The sequence below is a fragment of the Styela clava genome, chromosome 3, assembly GCF_964204865.1.
Source record: "Styela clava chromosome 3, kaStyClav1.hap1.2, whole genome shotgun sequence".
Classification (NCBI taxonomy): domain Eukaryota; kingdom Metazoa; phylum Chordata; class Ascidiacea; order Stolidobranchia; family Styelidae; genus Styela; species Styela clava.
The window spans coordinates 9,044,719-9,062,777 of record NC_135252.1 but is presented as its reverse complement, the minus strand read 5'-3'; the positions used below and the strand labels follow the sequence as shown (position 1 = coordinate 9,062,777).

The 18,059-nt window shown below is 35.1% G+C and overlaps 3 protein-coding genes and 1 long non-coding RNA gene across 5 annotated transcripts; 3 read left to right on the top strand and 1 right to left on the bottom strand.

The window, feature by feature from the left end:
* Positions 1 to 893: 893 nt before the first annotated feature.
* Positions 894 to 17,954, top strand: LOC120341938 (uncharacterized). 2 transcript variants are annotated; one of them, XM_078111099.1, is made up of 7 exons: positions 894 to 908; positions 14,988 to 15,134; positions 16,641 to 16,701; positions 16,905 to 16,991; positions 17,088 to 17,171; positions 17,404 to 17,455; positions 17,863 to 17,954. In XM_078111099.1, the coding sequence occupies exons 2-7, from the start codon at positions 15,025 to 15,027 to the stop codon at positions 17,883 to 17,885; spliced, it is 417 nt and encodes a 138-aa protein (XP_077967225.1). In that variant the 5' UTR covers positions 894 to 908; positions 14,988 to 15,024; the 3' UTR covers positions 17,886 to 17,954. The 2 variants fall into 2 exon arrangements, with proteins under 2 accessions (XP_077967225.1, XP_039266480.2); XM_039410546.2 differs by lacking the exon at positions 894 to 908 and adding an exon at positions 14,235 to 14,787.
* LOC144420831 (uncharacterized) lies at positions 3,379 to 5,771 on the top strand. The gene is made up of 5 exons (XM_078110509.1): positions 3,379 to 3,702; positions 3,778 to 3,957; positions 4,532 to 4,744; positions 4,968 to 5,103; positions 5,592 to 5,771. The coding sequence occupies exons 1-5, from the start codon at positions 3,503 to 3,505 to the stop codon at positions 5,769 to 5,771; spliced, it is 909 nt and encodes a 302-aa protein (XP_077966635.1). The 5' UTR covers positions 3,379 to 3,502.
* Positions 5,953 to 7,616, top strand: LOC144420843 (uncharacterized). The gene is made up of 3 exons (XR_013474753.1): positions 5,953 to 6,052; positions 6,665 to 6,900; positions 7,173 to 7,616. It is a non-coding gene; the product is annotated as an uncharacterized LOC144420843 (long non-coding RNA).
* On the bottom strand, positions 8,535 to 12,230 carry LOC120341939 (uncharacterized). Its single transcript, XM_039410547.2, has 6 exons — positions 11,420 to 12,230; positions 9,859 to 9,919; positions 9,569 to 9,655; positions 9,389 to 9,472; positions 9,104 to 9,155; positions 8,535 to 8,697 (listed from the first exon to the last, which is right to left on the bottom strand). The coding sequence occupies exons 1-6, from the start codon at positions 11,527 to 11,529 to the stop codon at positions 8,675 to 8,677; spliced, it is 417 nt and encodes a 138-aa protein (XP_039266481.2). The 5' UTR covers positions 11,530 to 12,230; the 3' UTR covers positions 8,535 to 8,674.
* Positions 17,955 to 18,059: the final 105 nt, after the last annotated feature.

Here is an 18,059-nt window from a genome sequence, read left to right as displayed (position 1 = left end):
CAAGATAGTGATAGTTCACAAAGTCAAAAATCACTCCGTGAAATCACAAATTGTGACCAAGAACTTCCAACGACTGAATCTCTAACAAATAAAAACGCGTCGGAGGCATTACCGACTGAGGAATTAACAGATTATCCAACAGATAGTTTTATAACAAGTGAGATCAGCGAAAACGAAGACTCAGATTTCTTTCAGTCGTCGTCTGGAGATGACGAAGAAACAAATGAAGTGAAGGAGACAGAATGTGATACAAAAAGTATCGCTGATTTTGGGGGAGAAACAATATACGTGGGAAGTTGCGAGATGACGGTATTTCCTCCTGAATGGAATAATAACAAAGAGTACACTGACAAAGTCGAAAATTTTACAACAACATCTGAACCAAAACTGGAAATAAACTGGGTGTAAGTATTTTACAGCATAGTGAATATCCGTTTTTAGATTTAAATCAAGAGCTGTTGGCAGGCTGCACTACCTAAAACGAACAAATAAACAAAAATATTTCGAAATTCCGAATACTGCCGACTTAAATAATACATTTCAGATGGATGCAGCATCTCACCAAAATAGGAGAAGACTTTACTGTTCCCGTGTTAGCTAAGATATTGCGCGCTTCCAATAAAATGTTTCATTTTATAGGGAATAATTTTTTTTTTATTGCAGTTATGGTTGTGAAATATCGCACGCACAGAGCATGGCTTTGGTTGGTGACGATGAAATTATATGCGGATCCGGATGCGTTGTTGTTCTGTACAACCACGCGAGATATTCTCAAATACACTATCTAGGACATTCGGGACCAATTTCTTGGTGAGTTATATAAAAATAAGGATACAAAACAATTGAATTGCTTCTCTGTATAATTTTTTACGATAGTATATATTCTTGGAGTGTTTGGTTGTATTAAGGTAGATTTTCCTATTATGACGCATGAATCGATATGACTCGCTCGAGTTCAATCCCGTCATATTTATATAACTAGCCAATTCCCACGCGGAAATAATCCACGCAGATATAATACTATTTTTTTTTTTAAATTATGTTTTTTTCTCAAGATAATAAATAAACTAAAATTACTAATTATAATTACTAAATATATGCCATCCGGCTGTAATGGGTTAAAAGAATGAATCGAATTACAAACTTGAACCTTGGGCATCCATTACTTAAGCTCATCGCTTCATTCACGCACTTCATAACTAATAATTTTCTCCAAACTTTGCTTGCTAGTATTTGAATTCAACAAGAGACGCCTGGATTTTTTTGAGAAACAAACAGTTCGCATCGAATGAGTACTAAAAAGTTCCAACATATTCAAACCTGTTTTTCAGTGTTGCCGTTCATCCCGATCATAATATTGTTGGTAGTGCACAGAGTGAAAGTAAAACAGCATCTGATATGTTGACGACAGCGTCAAAAACTTTACTTGATTCTGCGAAGCACGAATCGAATCACGGAAGAATTCACATTCGAGTCTGGAGTGTTATGGATTTGACAACAATGTATATAATGCGTGTTGGAACTTTCCAACATACAATTCGAAAAATGCAATTCATGAATTACAAGGTGAAGACGCCTGAAAATTAATATTTTAAAATAAATGTGTTAGCCTGAATTGCGAGTTCGCATCAGTAACGGTGAAACTTTAGTGACAATTTTTATTAGGAAATACTTTGAAAATATTGTAACATAAGATTACAATACTTTGGCATGTTGTCGATAAAAACGTCATACATCGCTGCTGTAATGTAATCAATTACTATTTTGATTCAGTGATACTTGAGACCATAGATTTTATTCATATTTAGAGCTATATTTTGACTATCGAAGACGACGAAGAAGCATCTCTTACGCTATGGGATGGAGGTTGTAAAATGAAAAGAATTTCCACAAACCCGAATGTGGCAGAGATTCCAGAACCCGCGGTTTCTACTGAGAAAAGAAAAATGAAAAACCCTGCGCCGGCACGAAAGCCAGGTCAGGCTGATACAAATGTCATTGTTCTGTTCTTTTATACTACAATAGTGTATTGTATACTACTTAACACTGAAACGTGATATGTCTGCCACGCCCAGTACCTTAATTGGTGTAACTGATATACCACAAAACGTCTTACTTTTGGTTCTCAGATAATGGACCTCGTGGTCTGGCTGTTACATCGCTTCATGGAGCTGAGTTTGTCATTGCTGGGAAAAAACATCTAGGATTCTGGGAGATTAAAGATATTGATTATACTGGAACTTCATCAGATGAAGAATTCGTCAAAATTATTGGACCAAAGAGGTTCGTTGACAATTAACTAAATAAATTCGGTACGATTTGCTGACTTAGTCGAGCTCCTTTCCATTGTATTTTTATTCGATTTTTCTCTATTCATCATTCATAAAATAATTAAAAAAAGTATCTATAATTTATTGAAATACATTCATTCTATGCTTATATTCTAGTCCAAACATAATTTCCAATCCTTCCTGATGCAAAATATTTAAATACGCATGGTTTTTCTTATAAGAACCATGCACAACAAAAATACAACTTCATGAAATTGAAATGTATTTATAATTGTAATTGTGATTACGTTTAGGGGTGATTTTGTGAAACACTTTCTCCCTCGTTTTGTTTCCTGTTGTGTAAAGGCGGAACGTGGCGGTACAGGACTTTTTGTAACTGGGGATACAAATGGGACGATACTGATCTGGTCAGAAAGTTTGAAAGAGGTTGTTGGCGGATGTAAACATGCACATGAATGTCCTATATCGTGTATTCTAGTAACAAAAGGTAACTCAAAATTGTCACATTAGATAGTTTAATATTAAGCCAAATGTTAAGTTTACTAACTTGAGCAAATATCATCTAGCGACAATAGATATTCGTGATACAAATGGGTTAATTCCAGGCCAATGTAATACTGAATTTGGACCTTTGACATTGAATGTGGACATTTTGTTGTATTTTGATAATAACATATATGCATGATGAATTATAATGTAATCTAAAGATTACACAACATTTACTTATTGATAGTTTTATAAATTGTTGTTGTTACATGTTGAAGCTCTAGCGTTGCTGACTCTTGAAAAATTATCTATAACGCAGACTAGTGTGAATACTTCTCTTTTGAATTACGAAACCTACGTTTTGTAAATTAGTATGAAAATTCGAATAAAATCAAATTACACTAGGATATTTATGACTCATTCGAACTCAATCCTACATTTTATGTTGCCATCATAACAACCAAATCAATCAAATACTTTTTAAAATATCACAGATCACATTTTCACCGGTGGAGCATCGGGTAAAAAGATTCGGGCTTTTAGTTGGGGTGAAAGAGAATTGGAACGAGTAGGTAACCTCACTTTACCTAAAAACATCGGACAAGTAGCAGCTATATCTATTGTTGAAGAAAATTTATTCATCGGAACAACGAAGAACTTAATTTGCACGGTTGTAATCAACCACTCAGGCTATTCATTCTTTCAAAGTAGAACAGTACTCACAGATGAAATCAACAAGTTTAAAATTGGGAACAAAAAAAAACAATATAGAAGAGAATGACAGTGCTGTAAATAATAACATATTTGGTCAATTAGAATCCAGAGAGATCGCGAGAGGAAGCAAAGAAGATGTGAAATGTGAAACAAGGGAAATGACGCCAACACCAAATGAATCAAATTTGAGACGATTGTCAAGAAGTGCCATGTGAGTATAGTGTTGGAACATGTTTTAAGTAAAATTCGCAAGAAATCGTAATATTTTTATCATGTTTTATTACAGCTTCCGTCGACCAGAACCTGCTGTTAATGTAAGGCCTCTACAGTCTGCAAGAACATATAAACCCAGCGCTAAAATATCACAAAGTGATTTATCGAGATCTCAAACGCCAGATGGACCTCCGAGGCTCACTATTGCATTCGCATCTCCAAAATTACGAACAAGTGAAAGGAGCTTGAGAAAGTGAGATAGTCTGTTACCCGTTAATAGTTAGGTTTGACATGATGACTAACTAAGTTTTTATATTTAAAAATAGTGATGCGTTGTGACATTTGCTTGCCTCGATCGCTAATGTGAGTCACGTGAATGTGGAACTTCGGTCACTTATATTGTACGTGGGGAAAAAATGAAGTACAGTATTTCAAATGTCTACTATGTATTAGTCTATTTCTGTGAATGATTTGAAATACAGTCTAACTTGTGGGGTTGCAGATCGTCGATCGCTTATTTTTTTGTACTTCTGTAGTATGCGAACCAAGATGGCGGACACCGGAACGTAGTATGTGTACCAAGGGTTAGGCCATAATTTTATTCCAACTTTCTTTGTTTTAGTTTTATTATGAGTTCAGGGACTAGCCAAGTGACTCCCGCAGTATTTGTACCTGAAATCATGGCCTAACCCTAACCTGGTACACATACTACGTTCCGGTGTCCGCCAGCTCGGTTCACACACTACGGCAGTATATATTTTTTATCATAATTAATTTATAATGTTTCATTTACTTATTCTATATCTGTTTTTGAATATTTTTCAAAGAGCGAAGAACGACATTGAAGCACAAAATATAATGCCGTATTTCGCACAAGATGAATTTGTTGATAAAAGAGTATTCGCTGTTTCATCATTTCCAAAAGGTGTAGATTGTCGTGAATCTCCCGAACCATTCACAGACGAAGCAGGGTTACATCAATTCTTCATAACAGTTTCTAACGACGGCTGCATCACAATATATGATGCAAAAGATCATTGGTATGTCGTAACTACATCGTTTTCTGTTTGTAATGTTTCAAAACTACTTTGCAGAATGCCCATGTTTCTAAGATTCAGTTTAAATTATATCACGTTTTCCGATAAATAATCGACTTACATAATTCATCCGAATGCCCAATGGGGCAAAAATTTTGTACGGTGCCAAGAGAACATGATAGATAAATATTTTCAAACTCAAATATTCTTAAATTTCAATTTTTAGTTGCGTTGCTACAATTAAGTTGGCAACTAAAAGAAATTTCACTTGTATGGGTTGTTGTTCTAAACGAAGTATGCTCATCATCGGATCTGCAACCGGGCACGTTGCACTTCTACGATTATCATTGGACGGTTTTGAGGTGAGAATCTGTCATTATAACTCCTAATTTACAACGTCGCTTCAATCTAGATTAGGTCAAATCGCAAGAAACTCCTTACTTATTTTAATAATAATTTGATTTGATGATGCAACAGTGTCGAATAAGCCCAAATCCAGTCACGAAGGACAAAATATTTACGGAGACTCTAAAGAGGAACTTGTTGAAGAAACTTAAAAAAAATATATATATCCAAAATTTAAATACCAATGTCATGCAAGCAAGCGTTTGACGCAAATATAGTTCTTATCCAATAAATATTTGAAATTTTCCCCATATATGTATATACTGTAAACCAAGGGAAGCTATATATATAGAGAATGTATTTAGATTGTGTACGAAATCTGTGATATTTATGTAGCTATTTCTATTTTACTGCATTCAACGAATTTAAATTCTTGATTGTATTAATTAATTGAAGCGTTGTCGTTTAAAGTTGTTGACAATTCAACCGTTACATCTCTTTTCAGCAAATTTCTGAAACTAATTTTCGATGTAAAAGAGGTTCTCGAGCCATATGTGGAATCCGATTCTCAATGAACGGCAAACGGATTGCTTTCAGCGTTGGAAATGAAATTGTCATCGCGTCGGTGAAGAGTTCTGGGATTCATGAACTTGAAAGGTTAATTAGTCAAAAAAAAATACGCTAATAAGATTAAAATAGTAAACAGCTTCGGTGTCGGGGTTTTACTATTTTAAAACAAAATATAATTTTTCGCAGAATAACATCGGAATTCTATATATATACAACACCACTTGTTCAATGCTTTGCACGGTGACAAAAGTTTGAAATGAATTTTATTATTAGAGGTAGTAATAGATTGTTATTTCAGATGTCTTGGACACAACTCCAAAACTTTCAATTCACTTGATTGGTCTTCAGAAAGATTACGAGGATCTGAATTGTTGAGAACGACTGCTCTTACTCCAGGTGACACTACGCCTTATTTTTCGAATATGTTATATTACGTAGTCCGACAAATATCTGCCAAAGCCACGTTATGTAAACTAATCGAGATAATTTATTTGGTAAAAAATGACTCCATCAATGGCAGTGATACACTGGTTCAATTGACTTTTCGATAAAAGGTAAGATCCATGCGCTCAATGGGTAATGGATAATCAAAATGAAATAAATCTTCATAATATTTCGTCTAAAACATAGAGTAGATTAGTCATTTGTAAAGCCAGAAATATAAATTTCGAGGTGACTTCGAAGGGGAGTAGCAAAAACATGATTGAAACTGCTATTGAATTTGTCCGTCTACGAGCGGAATATCCAATATATACCTAATATAATCTGTTATTCGTGTTTCAATTGATTTGAAAGTATTGTATGTATGGCACTTGATCGATGTTCTATTTTTATTTCTTATTGATTGATGCCGCAAAAGATCACTGATGTTATTAGCGCTACAAAGCACGTGAACAACATAGCGTATACTAAAACATACGAAGTTTCATACTTATACATTTTGACGATTGTTAATATATTTGGCTATAATAAAATCTGAAAGTTACCCTACTCGTGTATTTTTTCTAGGCGTCTGGGACCATTTTACAAATCACGAAGAGCTCTCCAATCTGTGCGTAACAGACATTACGTACGTAAGCAGAAATGCGACTTCGTCTAGCAAAGATAAATTCATGAGCGGATTCAAGTCAAGTTTCAGCAATTGGCCTCCAACTTGGTGGTCGGTTGGTCGGTGATGTATTAGGATGCGTTAGAAGTTATCATTATCCAGCCATTGCGTCTTACCCAAATGAAACTTTAATAAGGTGGGTATCGGAGTTTACCATAGAAGACTCTGAAAGGATTTCGAATCATCTGTGTTGTGTAATTAGAACAAATTCTTTGAAAATTCTATGCCTGTTTGAAAATAATATATGTGAACCCCTTGTATGATGTCTCTTTGATATCACGAGCATAACCAGACTACAAAAGTACGTTCCCCTTATTCGCCACATGATTAGGTAATCTTTTAAATGTCACTATTTGGTGTAGATTAGAAGATTTGGCAAAATCTGATATTCTGGTGATTTCTTCTCAGGGTGTTTCATTCTGCTGTTTCGTCGTTCACTTGCATCCCAGGATATCTGCTAGCATGTGGCGAAGAAGATAAGAGTATAATACAATTCGATTTGGCATGTTTGGAGGATGAGGTTGAACCTCAATAAGTCATTCAAGTAACAAACAGCCTGCCCTATACCATTGTAACCATGTCAGAAGTCTGAGCACGTCTGTATTGAAATATCTTCTGTTCAAATTGAATTAAAGATGTGAAACATATATGTATATGCATGGCATTTTTTTTTTATATTTCTTCATCATTTATTGAACGATATGCTGAACAAAACTGGGCACAAAAAACACAGAGGTCGCATAAATTGAACGATTTTTACCATAATAATGCCTTTATTTTTACTTGGAATAAAGGAAAAAGCTAAAAGGTTGCAGCTAATTATTTCCGTGAAATTTCTAACAGGCCCATTCTCGATAACGTGAACAAGATATCCCAAAGCCAGACAACCTTTTTGGTTATACTATGTGAAAGTCTGTGGAATACTGAATATGCAACAGCAGATGACTTACAGTAACAAACTGCTTCAAATAAATTACTCTAAATTGGCATATCACAAGCACTCAAAAGGTAGCAAAATCATTCAACATGATCAACCTGGTCAAGAAGGCTAACAAGCAATCACTCATAACACACTTATCACAAAACAAACCCCACACATTTAGTCTGTTTTTTTTTTTGGCAAGATATAAATCAGACTGAGAGACAAAATCTACCTCACCATCGATCAGACTCACTTCATCATCTAACACTTGTCAGTACAACTCTCAGACACAAAAGACAGACGATCACATTTGTGCTTTGCATCTCGCACACGCCTCTTCCACTTCGCAAATTTCTTTAAAACAAGAAAAATTATTGGAAACATTTTGTTCAGAACACAAATTGGACGAAGAACCATTACTACTGATAATTTTTCTAATACCATGCACCAAAGGGAAACTTATGATTGTGACGGAATGCAGATACATTTCGCTGCTTGATACTCTGCTCAGTGCATTCAGTATTTAACATGGAACATACTGGATTGAGATGCATTACTTGTTCAACTGTAGTGGAGAAGATACATGTAGTGGAGAAGATATATAAGGATTACTTTTGGAAGTAGCACTACTTACCAAATCAGTAGACAACATACGATGACTTAAATAACCGTCATTTATAAAGTACCACAACACCATGAAATCGAAAAAACTAATCATAAGATAAAAGTCTTATTTATATTGGACATTTTTAGAACTACAAAATGTTTCTTTCATAGAGGAGAATTTTCAATTTTGTTGTTCTCCGGAACAGCATGTTGCGATTTTAGGTGATATAAGAAAACTTGGAATCATACTTTCCTAACCCATAGGCGCGAAACACTTGACACAGGTTTTGATATAAAGCGTTTTGTGAATATAAAGGTTAATATTTATTATATATATATAGTTGTATCTATAAAAAGTATCAAACAAAATAGAACATTCACTTCATCCCGCTGTCATGCGGCGATCTGAAACGAAAAAAAATTGATATATAACAAAGAGATGGAAACCATTTTCATAAAATGTTTTATCACATAGTGGTTCTGAAATGTGATTTTTTCAAAAAAAAATTCATCTCTGCTATTTCGTTCAGTTAAGCATTTCTTTATTCCTTTAAACTGAGTACGATAGAACGCGAAACTTCTAACCCAAGATGAGTCAATGTAAAACAAACCGCGGAAGATCTTTGCATGATTTCAAATCTGATATGAATCGTATTGATATGCATTGTCACGAGGACTACGCAATCGGAGTCTACGTGGAGGAAGTTAATTTAAAGTAAGCGGCTTATTATTATACTCAAATTCCTGACACATTGGAGTCATAAAGTAGTGACTTTTCTATATGTATACCAAATCATCAAAATATAGTTACCGAAATCGGTCATACGTGTGCAACGGAGCTCTCTGCAAGATTCAGTTGATGTCTGTTAACGTCCAAAACGAATAAAAACATAAATTTATTTATATATATATATATATTCGTTGGGTTAGCGTTAAGTAATATTTCATGGAACAAATAATATGAGTATTGCGTATTCACTTTGTATTAAACAAGACTTGAAAAATAATTAAAAAACTCTGTTGCTTTTTTACGTTTGTAAATTCGTCCATTACAAGTATAAGATACTGCATAACGTAATGCCGATAGGTTTCTTACCATGGCTACCACTCCGCCGCTTCGTGGTTTCACGTGGCATCCAAATGTACCACAAAGCTTCAAATTGTGTTTGACAGGAATAACCTGCAATTTGAATTTATAAATTAAAGATAATATCGCCCACAAAAAATACAAAAAGGAATATTTATAAAGACAGAGTGGTCAAATTAAATCATTTACCGTGGACGACCTTTGACCTTGACTTCTTGGTGGCATACGGTATCCATATTGTCCACGAATTCGCGGTTTGCATTTTGTATTTCGAACCTGGAATAAATTTTAATATTGCATTGATGTCTTTACTGAATAAAATGGTATAGAATCAAAATATAGCATTGAAAATGTATATTAATTGTGTCATCATGGTATACATAATATAATATTGCTTCGGTTAAGAGATAGATGTGTTATGCTACATGCGACACATTTCACAGGATTTCTGATTGGTTCAAATATTGAGAATTCCTCACCGTCTTCTTTTTTTGATAACTTGTCTTCGCCCCCTTCGCCGTCTCTTCGGGAGTGAGATCACTGAAAATATACAATTTTAAAAACGAGGCAAATGATAATAGTAAAGGCAAATATTATAATAGGTATATTTGTATAATATCACACAAAAATTTAAATAAATTTATATATCATATCAGAAACAATTTTGATTTTAATAAAATGTACTGTTTACGGCCAAGGGAATGAAGACTATACCGAAAACAAACGTGGTATGTGGACCTGGGGTCGTAACCAGTGGTGGGATTCAGCCGGTTTGCACCGTTTCTATAGAACCGTCTCACAGAATTTAATGAGATCCCCGAACCGGTTAGCATTACTAAAAAAACATGTAACAGAACCGGCCGAAAAATATGACTTTTGTGATAGAACCGGCTGACAAAAAATTTGAATCCCACCACTGGTCGTAACCTATATCCAGAGTATTTACTTAGAATCAATAAGGAAATTGACGTGTATAATTTGTACCTGCATACTTTTGCACCCCCATACAGAGATCATTTACAGCGTGTTAAAATCTGTGGGTGCAAATATCCTGTTTGCATTTTACGCGTGCAAACAAACATGGACGCAAATTGCACACTGTTTTGGATTTAGTGATTATCCCTGGCGACTGATGGATGTCGCTTTTTTGAATTCGTTTCACTATAACGGGAGAAACTTTTGAAAAAAATCCTAGTAAGCTAAGTAACAGCCTCAGTGGTTCTGTAGGTCTACATGCACCCTTTAGTATTTTGGAACGTTGGAACGTTCAAACTGCTTTATATTCTCAAAATCAATTTTCGTCCCAAACATCTGACATAAAAATGTACCGCAAGATCAACCTGCTTTAACTGTAACTAAACTAAGTTACATTGGAAAGCAAAATCATCAGGAATACAAACCAGTTCGAACTTTGATAATAATTCTTTAGGCTTTAATTATATGCGGGGAAATAACGACCATAAATGAAGCATTCTTTTTGGAACTGAACAAACCACCCAAAAATAACATTTTAGCCGGCCCTCCTTCCAATTTTTCTTCATTGAATTATTAGTTCGTTTTTACCCATGTTATATATGGTTCAATGATTAGCCAGCCCTGGCCAATGTAGACGCAAATTCATTTTGTGACCTAACCGACGTAAATTTGCAGTAGCGATCTCTAAAGCAATAAACCATCAAATATCGATGGATCATGTCTCTCAAGTTCATTTTTTTGGTATATGATTACGTCAAAGCATATATATACATACCTGTTTTAATTTGCAGTTATGACATATGTTACACTGCATGGCATTAATCCATAATAATTGGTCGCATCATCTTACAATCAAGAGACACACAATAACCATACCTACAGTTTGGGGGGGTTGAGGCATAGTGATGAGAAATAGTTAGGCTCGGATTGGTTAATCAGTGTGAATTGGATATCAAAGTGGAAGTATGAATAATATAATTGTTAATATACTTTCATTTTGTACTCAATTTTTTATAACACTTTATTTACATTAAAACGAAATTTAAAATCGTTTTACCAACTTACCCATTGACCATGTGTAAAAACTTTGGCGGGTCCACAGGTGTACCCAATGAGTTGTCCTTTTCGGGATCCACCGATGAGGATAAGCATACAATAGTTTGGCGTTGGCCCATGTTGCGCGAATATTCGATTTTAATCGACAACTAATGTCTTATTTAATAAAAAACAGAACAAATGAAGTTATAAAGATTATCTTGCCTGGTCAATGTGGAATTTGGCTATTTTGCCCAAAGTCAATATATATCAATTATTGGTGTACAGTATTGTTCTAATCATTGGAAACATTCTCTCCATCGCATTTTTGTAAGGACAACGCATGGGGCGTGGCCCGAAAAGAGGGGATGACTGACCTGGTAATCGGGCATCCGGTCGTGGTCGACTTTGTTGGATTTCCCTTTTCACTTTATAAAATGTAACCTATACTATTTATATTATGTATTCAAAGTTCGAAAACTCGTAAAAAAGACTTTCTGTTTAAGTCAATCTTGTTATTTAAGGATGATGAATGAATCAACATAAGATTTACATATTTATCCCGAGGAAAGGGTAAGCCGATTAGACATCCCAACTATATGGCAAACCACGGCCTCTCGCCGGAACTTGATGGTGAAGGAAGCGATATTCAAATTCCACTTAACTTTAATACTCTACGCTACAGATTTATTACGGTAGAATTATAGATACTGAGATACAGGGGGTATGGCTTGCGCGTTACGCTCCTGAAATTTTTAACCGACATCACCTAATTATCGCGAGCGATTTCCATAAACTCGCATGAAGCAAGTGTACGAAAGAAAAAAACTGATTAATGTAAGCTAAACTCTAGCCCGAACAACGATGGTAGCGGTTTCCGTGGAAACAAAGGTTTCTGTAGCATTGTTACGTCATATTTTGTAACTAAGCGACCAAGCCTGCAAAGTGAATGGAGTTGCCTCCAGAAGAATCATTTTAAGAAGTAGTCGAAATACGACATACATATTTCAAAATCAATTGTTACCTTTTAAATTTGTCATTCAACTTGTCAATCTATTTGAAAATCAAAACGACGGTATAGAATAGACGAAACACGAACTAAGATTGCAAATAATTATGTGCTTACGTACTCATGGCCTAGGAATATCATCTGATCCAAAAATGAGAATCTCATACGGTAAAATGAGAAAACACAGACAGTAAAAGTACTACAGCATCATGAAACCAAACAAGAGAGTGATGCTCAAATATGTGGACACGAAGTGGTACGAATATTTAATCTGTCACAGTAGCCTACCGGTACCGTATCGCAGCTGAGCAGCAGATTTGATATTACGCGAAAGCGAAACCGCCAACAAGAAGCACATTTTTTAGTTTTGATGACGTCATCGCACACATCAAAACGAATCACATAGAAAACACAGAATGTTTAAAATAAATAAAAAGTAATAGCTTTCTAGCTATTGGACGCATACCAATCTAACCCATAGGCCCGAAACCCTCGACACGGGTTTTGCTAATAAATAGGTCAATTTTATTATATAGTTTTGGTATTTTGGTGTATAAAAAATTTGTTTTTTTCAGAGGAGTTCGTTTTATATATATTGCTGAATAGAACTCTAGCACACGCTATAAAATAGCCATGAGTGAATTTTTAGGGCTTAATGGTTGACATAAAAAATACCCAATGGAAAATGGCACCAGACCGACCGGTTGGGTATGGTTGCAACTTGCAAGTATATGTGATGAAACCAAATTTCTAACTAACAAAGAAAGATAAACACGAGCAACATTGAGCGAGGGAAATATAACATAAAGGAAATGAATTAGAGCAACGACTTTTTTCAGTCAAAGAACATGCACTATTACCAATATGAGGTAAAAATATTGAAATACACAGTAACTATCCTTATGTACTCGCTACAATTCAACTTCGCTAGTTGCCTCAGCTAGCCGTGACACTAGTCAATTCAGTGACATTAGTGATGTAACTAGATGTCAAAAAATGTTTCTGGTTATGACGAAACAACACCAAATGCGATTCTTGATCCTCCGCGGGACACAGTTAATGATGTGTATATATATATATATGTGTCCTTTCCATTTCGTGCAATACTCAATATGAATAAACCACTTATGGGGTAATTATTTGAGTTTTTCAGAGTTGAATCAGAGTAACATGATATATATATATTACATTTGATTTCTCTACGTTTCTTCCCAAAATAAATGAAACTAATAGGCGTTGTGCAAGGGCGGTTCTCAATGCGTTTGCTTCAGTTCAAATGTTGGCTAACGCCTTTGTATATATATATGTTTTGAGTCTTTGACGTTATCATATTTCGCAAAAATAATCTTGAGACGTAGGCCATCATCATAGTCGCAGTTTAATACTTTAGAAGTCTTCACTGCGAATCGAAGTTTTCAAACGTGAATTTCATAATACCCACGACTATTAGACTCACGGAAAAGGTGTGACACGACAAGTGTCTCAGTGATTGAATCTATGACCCGCATTTTCTTTCTGTGATAAAAATATAACGTGTGTTCTATCCGGTGAAAAAGATTCGCTATCCTGGATACGGGTCTTGGAGAGACTTAGGTTATTAGGTTTCTCTAAAAGACATATGGCGTGTTGGTGAATACATATACATTTCAAATAATTGAAAACAAGTTGAATGACAAATTTAAAAGGTAACAATTGATTTTGAAATACGCATGTCGTATTTCGACTACTTTTTAAAATGATTCTTCCGGAGGCAACTCCATTCACTTTGCAGGCTTGGTCGCTTAGTTACAAAATATGACGTAACAATGTTACAGAAACCTTTGTTTCCACGGAAACCGCTACCATCGTTGTTCGGGCCAGAGTTTAGCTTACAGTATTTAGTTTTTTTCTTTCGTACACTTGCTTCATGCGAGTTCATGGAAATCGCTCGCGATAATTAGGTGATGTCGGTTAAAAATTCCTGTAGCGTAACGCGCAAACCATACCCCCTGTATCTCAGTATCTGTAATTCTACCGTAATAAATCTGTAGTGTAGAGTATTAAAGTTAAGTGGAATTTGAATATCGCTTCCTTCACCATCAAGTTCACGCATCTGAAATAAATAACTGGCCAACGAATATCATACTCCACGCGAACTAGTAACCGGACGAGAGGCCGTGGTTCTCCATATGGTTGGGATGTCTAATCGGCTTACCCCTCCCTCGGGATAAATATGTAAATCTTATGTTGATTCATTTATCATCCTTAAATAACAAGATTGACTTAAACAGAAAGTCTTTTGTTACGAGTTTTCGAACTTTGAATACATAATATAAATAGTAGGTTACATTTTATAAAGTGAAAAGGGAAATCCAACAAAGTCGACCACGACCGGATGCCCGATTACCAGGTCAGTTATCCCCTCTTTCCTGGCCACGCCCCATGCGTTGTCCTTACAAAAATGCGATGGAGAGAATGTTACCAATGATTAGAACAATGCTGTACACCAATAATTGATATATATTGACTTTGGGCACAATAGCAACATTCCATATTGACCAGGCAAGATAATCTTTATAACTTCATTTGTTCTATTTTTTAATAAATCAGACACTAGTTGTCGATTAAAATCGAATATTCGCGCAACATGGGCCAACGCCAAACTATTGTATGCTTATCCTCATCGGTGGATCCCGAAGAGGACAACTCATTGGGTACTCCTGTGGACCCGCCAAAGTTTTTACACGTGATCAATGGGTAAGTTAGTAAAACGATTTTAAATTTCGTTTTATTGTAAATGAAGTGTTATAAATTATTGAGTACAAAATGAAAGTATACTAACAATTATATTATTCATACTTCCACTTTGATATCCAATTCACACTGATTAACCAATCCGAGCCTAACTATTTCTTATCACTATGCCTCAACCCCCCAAACTGTAACTGTAGGTATGGTTATTGTGTGTCTCCTGATTGTAAGATGATGCGACCACTTATTATGGATTATTGCAATGCAGTGTAACATATGTCATAACTGCAAATTAAAACAGGTATGTATATTTAGGCTTTGACGTTACAATCATATACCGAAAAAATGAACTTGAGAGACATGGTCCATCGACATTTGATGGTTTATTGCTTTAGAGATCGCTACTGCAAATTTACTTCGGTCAGGTCACAAAATGAATTCGCGTCTACATTGGCCAGGGCTGGCTAATCATTGACCCATATGTAACATGGGTAAAAACGAACTAATAATTCAATAAAGAAAAATTGGAAAAAAGGCCGGCCAAAATGTTATTTTTGGGTGGTTTGTTCAGTTCCAAAAAGAATGCTTCATTCATGGTCGTTCTTTCCACGCATATAAATAAAGCCTAAAGAATTATTATCAAAGTTCGAACTGCTTCGTATTCCTGATGATTTTGCATACCAATGTAACTTAGTTTAGTTACAGTTAAAACAGGTTGATCTTGCGGTACATTTTTATGTCAGATGTTTGGGACGAAAATTGATTTTGAGAATATAAAGCAGTTTGAACGTTCCAACGTTCCAAAATACTAAAGGGTGAATGTAGACCTACAGAACCAATGCGGCTGTTACTTAGCTTACTTGGATTTTTTTCAAAAGTTTCTCCCGTTATAGTTAAACGAATTCAAAAAATCGACATCCATCAGTCGCCAGGGATAGTCACTAAATCCAAAACAGTGTGCAATTTGCGTCCATGTTTGTTTGCACGCGTAAAATGCAAACAGGATATTTGCACCCACAGATTTTTACCCGCTGTAAATGATCTCTGTATGGGGGCGCAAAAGTATGCAGGTACAAATTATACACGTCAATTTCGTTATTGATTCTAAGTAAATACTCTGGATATAGGTTACGACCAGTGGTGGGATTCAAATTTTTTGTCAGCCGGTTCCATCACAAAAGTCATATTTTTCGGCCGGTTCTGTTACATGTTTTTTTAGTAATGCTAACCGGTTCGCTGATCTCATTAAATTCTGTGAGACGGTTCTATAGAACCGGTGCAAACCGGCTGAATCCCTCCACTGGTTACGACCCCAGGTCTACTTACCACGTTTGTTTTCGGTATAGTCTTCATTCTCTGGGCCGTAAACAGTAGATTTTACTAAAATCAAAATTGTGTCTGATATGATATATAAATTTATTTAAATTTTTGTGTGATATTATACAAATAAACCTAATATTATTTGCCTTTACTGATAATATTTGCCTCGTTTTTAAAACTGTATATTTTCAGTGATCCCACTCCCGAAGAGACGGCGAAGGGGGCGAAGACAAGTTATCAAAAAAAGAAGACGGTGAGGAATTCTCAATATTTGAACCAATCCGAAATCCTGTGAAATGTGCCACATGTAGCATAACACATCTATCTCTCAACCGAAGCAATATTATGTTTTGTATAACATGATGACACAATTAATATACATTTTCAATGCTTTATTTTGATTCTATACCATTTTATTCAGTAAAAACATCAATGCAATATTAAAATTTATTCCAGGTTCGAAATACAAAATGCAAACCGCGAATTCGTGGACAATATGGATACCGTATGCCACCAAGAAGTCAAGGTCAAAGGTCATCCACGGTAAATGATTTAATTTGACCACTCCGTCTTTATAAATATTTCTTTTTGTATTTTTTGGGGGCGATATTATCTTCAATTTATTAATTTAAATTGCAGGTTATTCCTGTCAAACACAATTTGAAGCTTTGGGGTACATTTGGATGCCACGTGAAACCACGAAGCGGCGGAGTGGTAGCCATGGTAAGAAACCTATCGGCATTACGTTATGCAGTATCTTATACTTGTAATGGACGAATTTACAAACATAAAAAAGCAACAGAGTTTTTTATTTATTTTTCAAGTCTTGTTTAATACAAAGTGAATACGCAATACTCATATTATTTGTTCCATGAAATATTACGTAACGCTAACCCAACGAATATATATATATACGAAATAATTTTATGTTTTTATTTGTTTTGGACGTTAACAGACATCAACTGAATCTTGCAGAGAGCTCCGTTGCACACGTATGACCGATTTCGGTAACTATATTTTGATGATTTGGTATACATATAGAAAAGTCACTACTTTATGACTCCAATGTGTCAGGAATTTGAGTATAATAATAAGCCGCTTACTTTAAATTAACTTCCTCCACGTAGACTCCGATTGCGTAGTCCTCGTGACAATGCATATCAATACGATTCATATCAGATTTGAAATCATGCAAAGATCTTCCGCGGTTTGTTTTACATTGACTCATCCTAGGTTAGAAGTTCCGCGTTCTATCGTACTCAGTTTAAAGTAATAAAGAAATACTTAACTGAACGAAATAGCAGAGATGACTTTTTTTTTTGATAAAATCACATTTCAGAACCACTATGTGATAAAACATTTTATGAAAATGGTTTCCATCTCTTTGTTATATATCAATTTTTTTTCGTTTCAGATCACCGCATGACAGCGGGATGAAGTGAATGTTCTATTTTGTTTGATACTTTTTATATTTTTTATAGATACAACTATATATATATAATAAATATTAACCTTTATATTCACAAAACGCTTTATATCAAAACCTGTGTCAAGTGTTTCGCGCCTATGGGTTAGGAAAGTTTGATTCCAAGTTTTCTTATATCACCTAAA

What these genes read in the sequence shown, in the direction of transcription:
- LOC120341938 (XM_078111099.1), top strand. Translation starts at nt 15,025, where the DNA reads ATGGGCCAACGCCAAACTATTGTATGCTTATCCTCATCGGTGGATCCC. An exon ending in GTTATCAAAAAAAGAAGACG is followed by an intron (nt 16,702 to 16,904) that starts GTGAGGAATTCT and finishes AATTTATTCCAG; the next exon opens with GTTCGAAATACAAAATGCAA. An exon ending in AAGGTCAAAGGTCATCCACG is followed by an intron (nt 16,992 to 17,087) that starts GTAAATGATTTA and finishes TTTAAATTGCAG; the next exon opens with GTTATTCCTGTCAAACACAA.
- LOC120341939 (XM_039410547.2), bottom strand. Translation starts at nt 11,529, where the DNA reads ATGGGCCAACGCCAAACTATTGTATGCTTATCCTCATCGGTGGATCCC. An exon ending in TTTTTACACATGGTCAATGG is followed by an intron (nt 9,920 to 11,419) that starts GTAAGTTGGTAA and finishes GTATATTTTCAG; the next exon opens with TGATCTCACTCCCGAAGAGA. An exon ending in GCGGCGGAGTGGTAGCCATG is followed by an intron (nt 9,156 to 9,388) that starts GTAAGAAACCTA and finishes GGACGTTAACAG; the next exon opens with ACATCAACTGAATCTTGCAG.
- LOC144420831 (XM_078110509.1), top strand. Translation starts at nt 3,503, where the DNA reads ATGAAATCAACAAGTTTAAAATTGGGAACAAAAAAAAACAATATAGAA. An exon ending in CGATTGTCAAGAAGTGCCAT is followed by an intron (nt 3,703 to 3,777) that starts GTGAGTATAGTG and finishes GTTTTATTACAG; the next exon opens with CTTCCGTCGACCAGAACCTG. An exon ending in TATGATGCAAAAGATCATTG is followed by an intron (nt 4,745 to 4,967) that starts GTATGTCGTAAC and finishes TTCAATTTTTAG; the next exon opens with TTGCGTTGCTACAATTAAGT.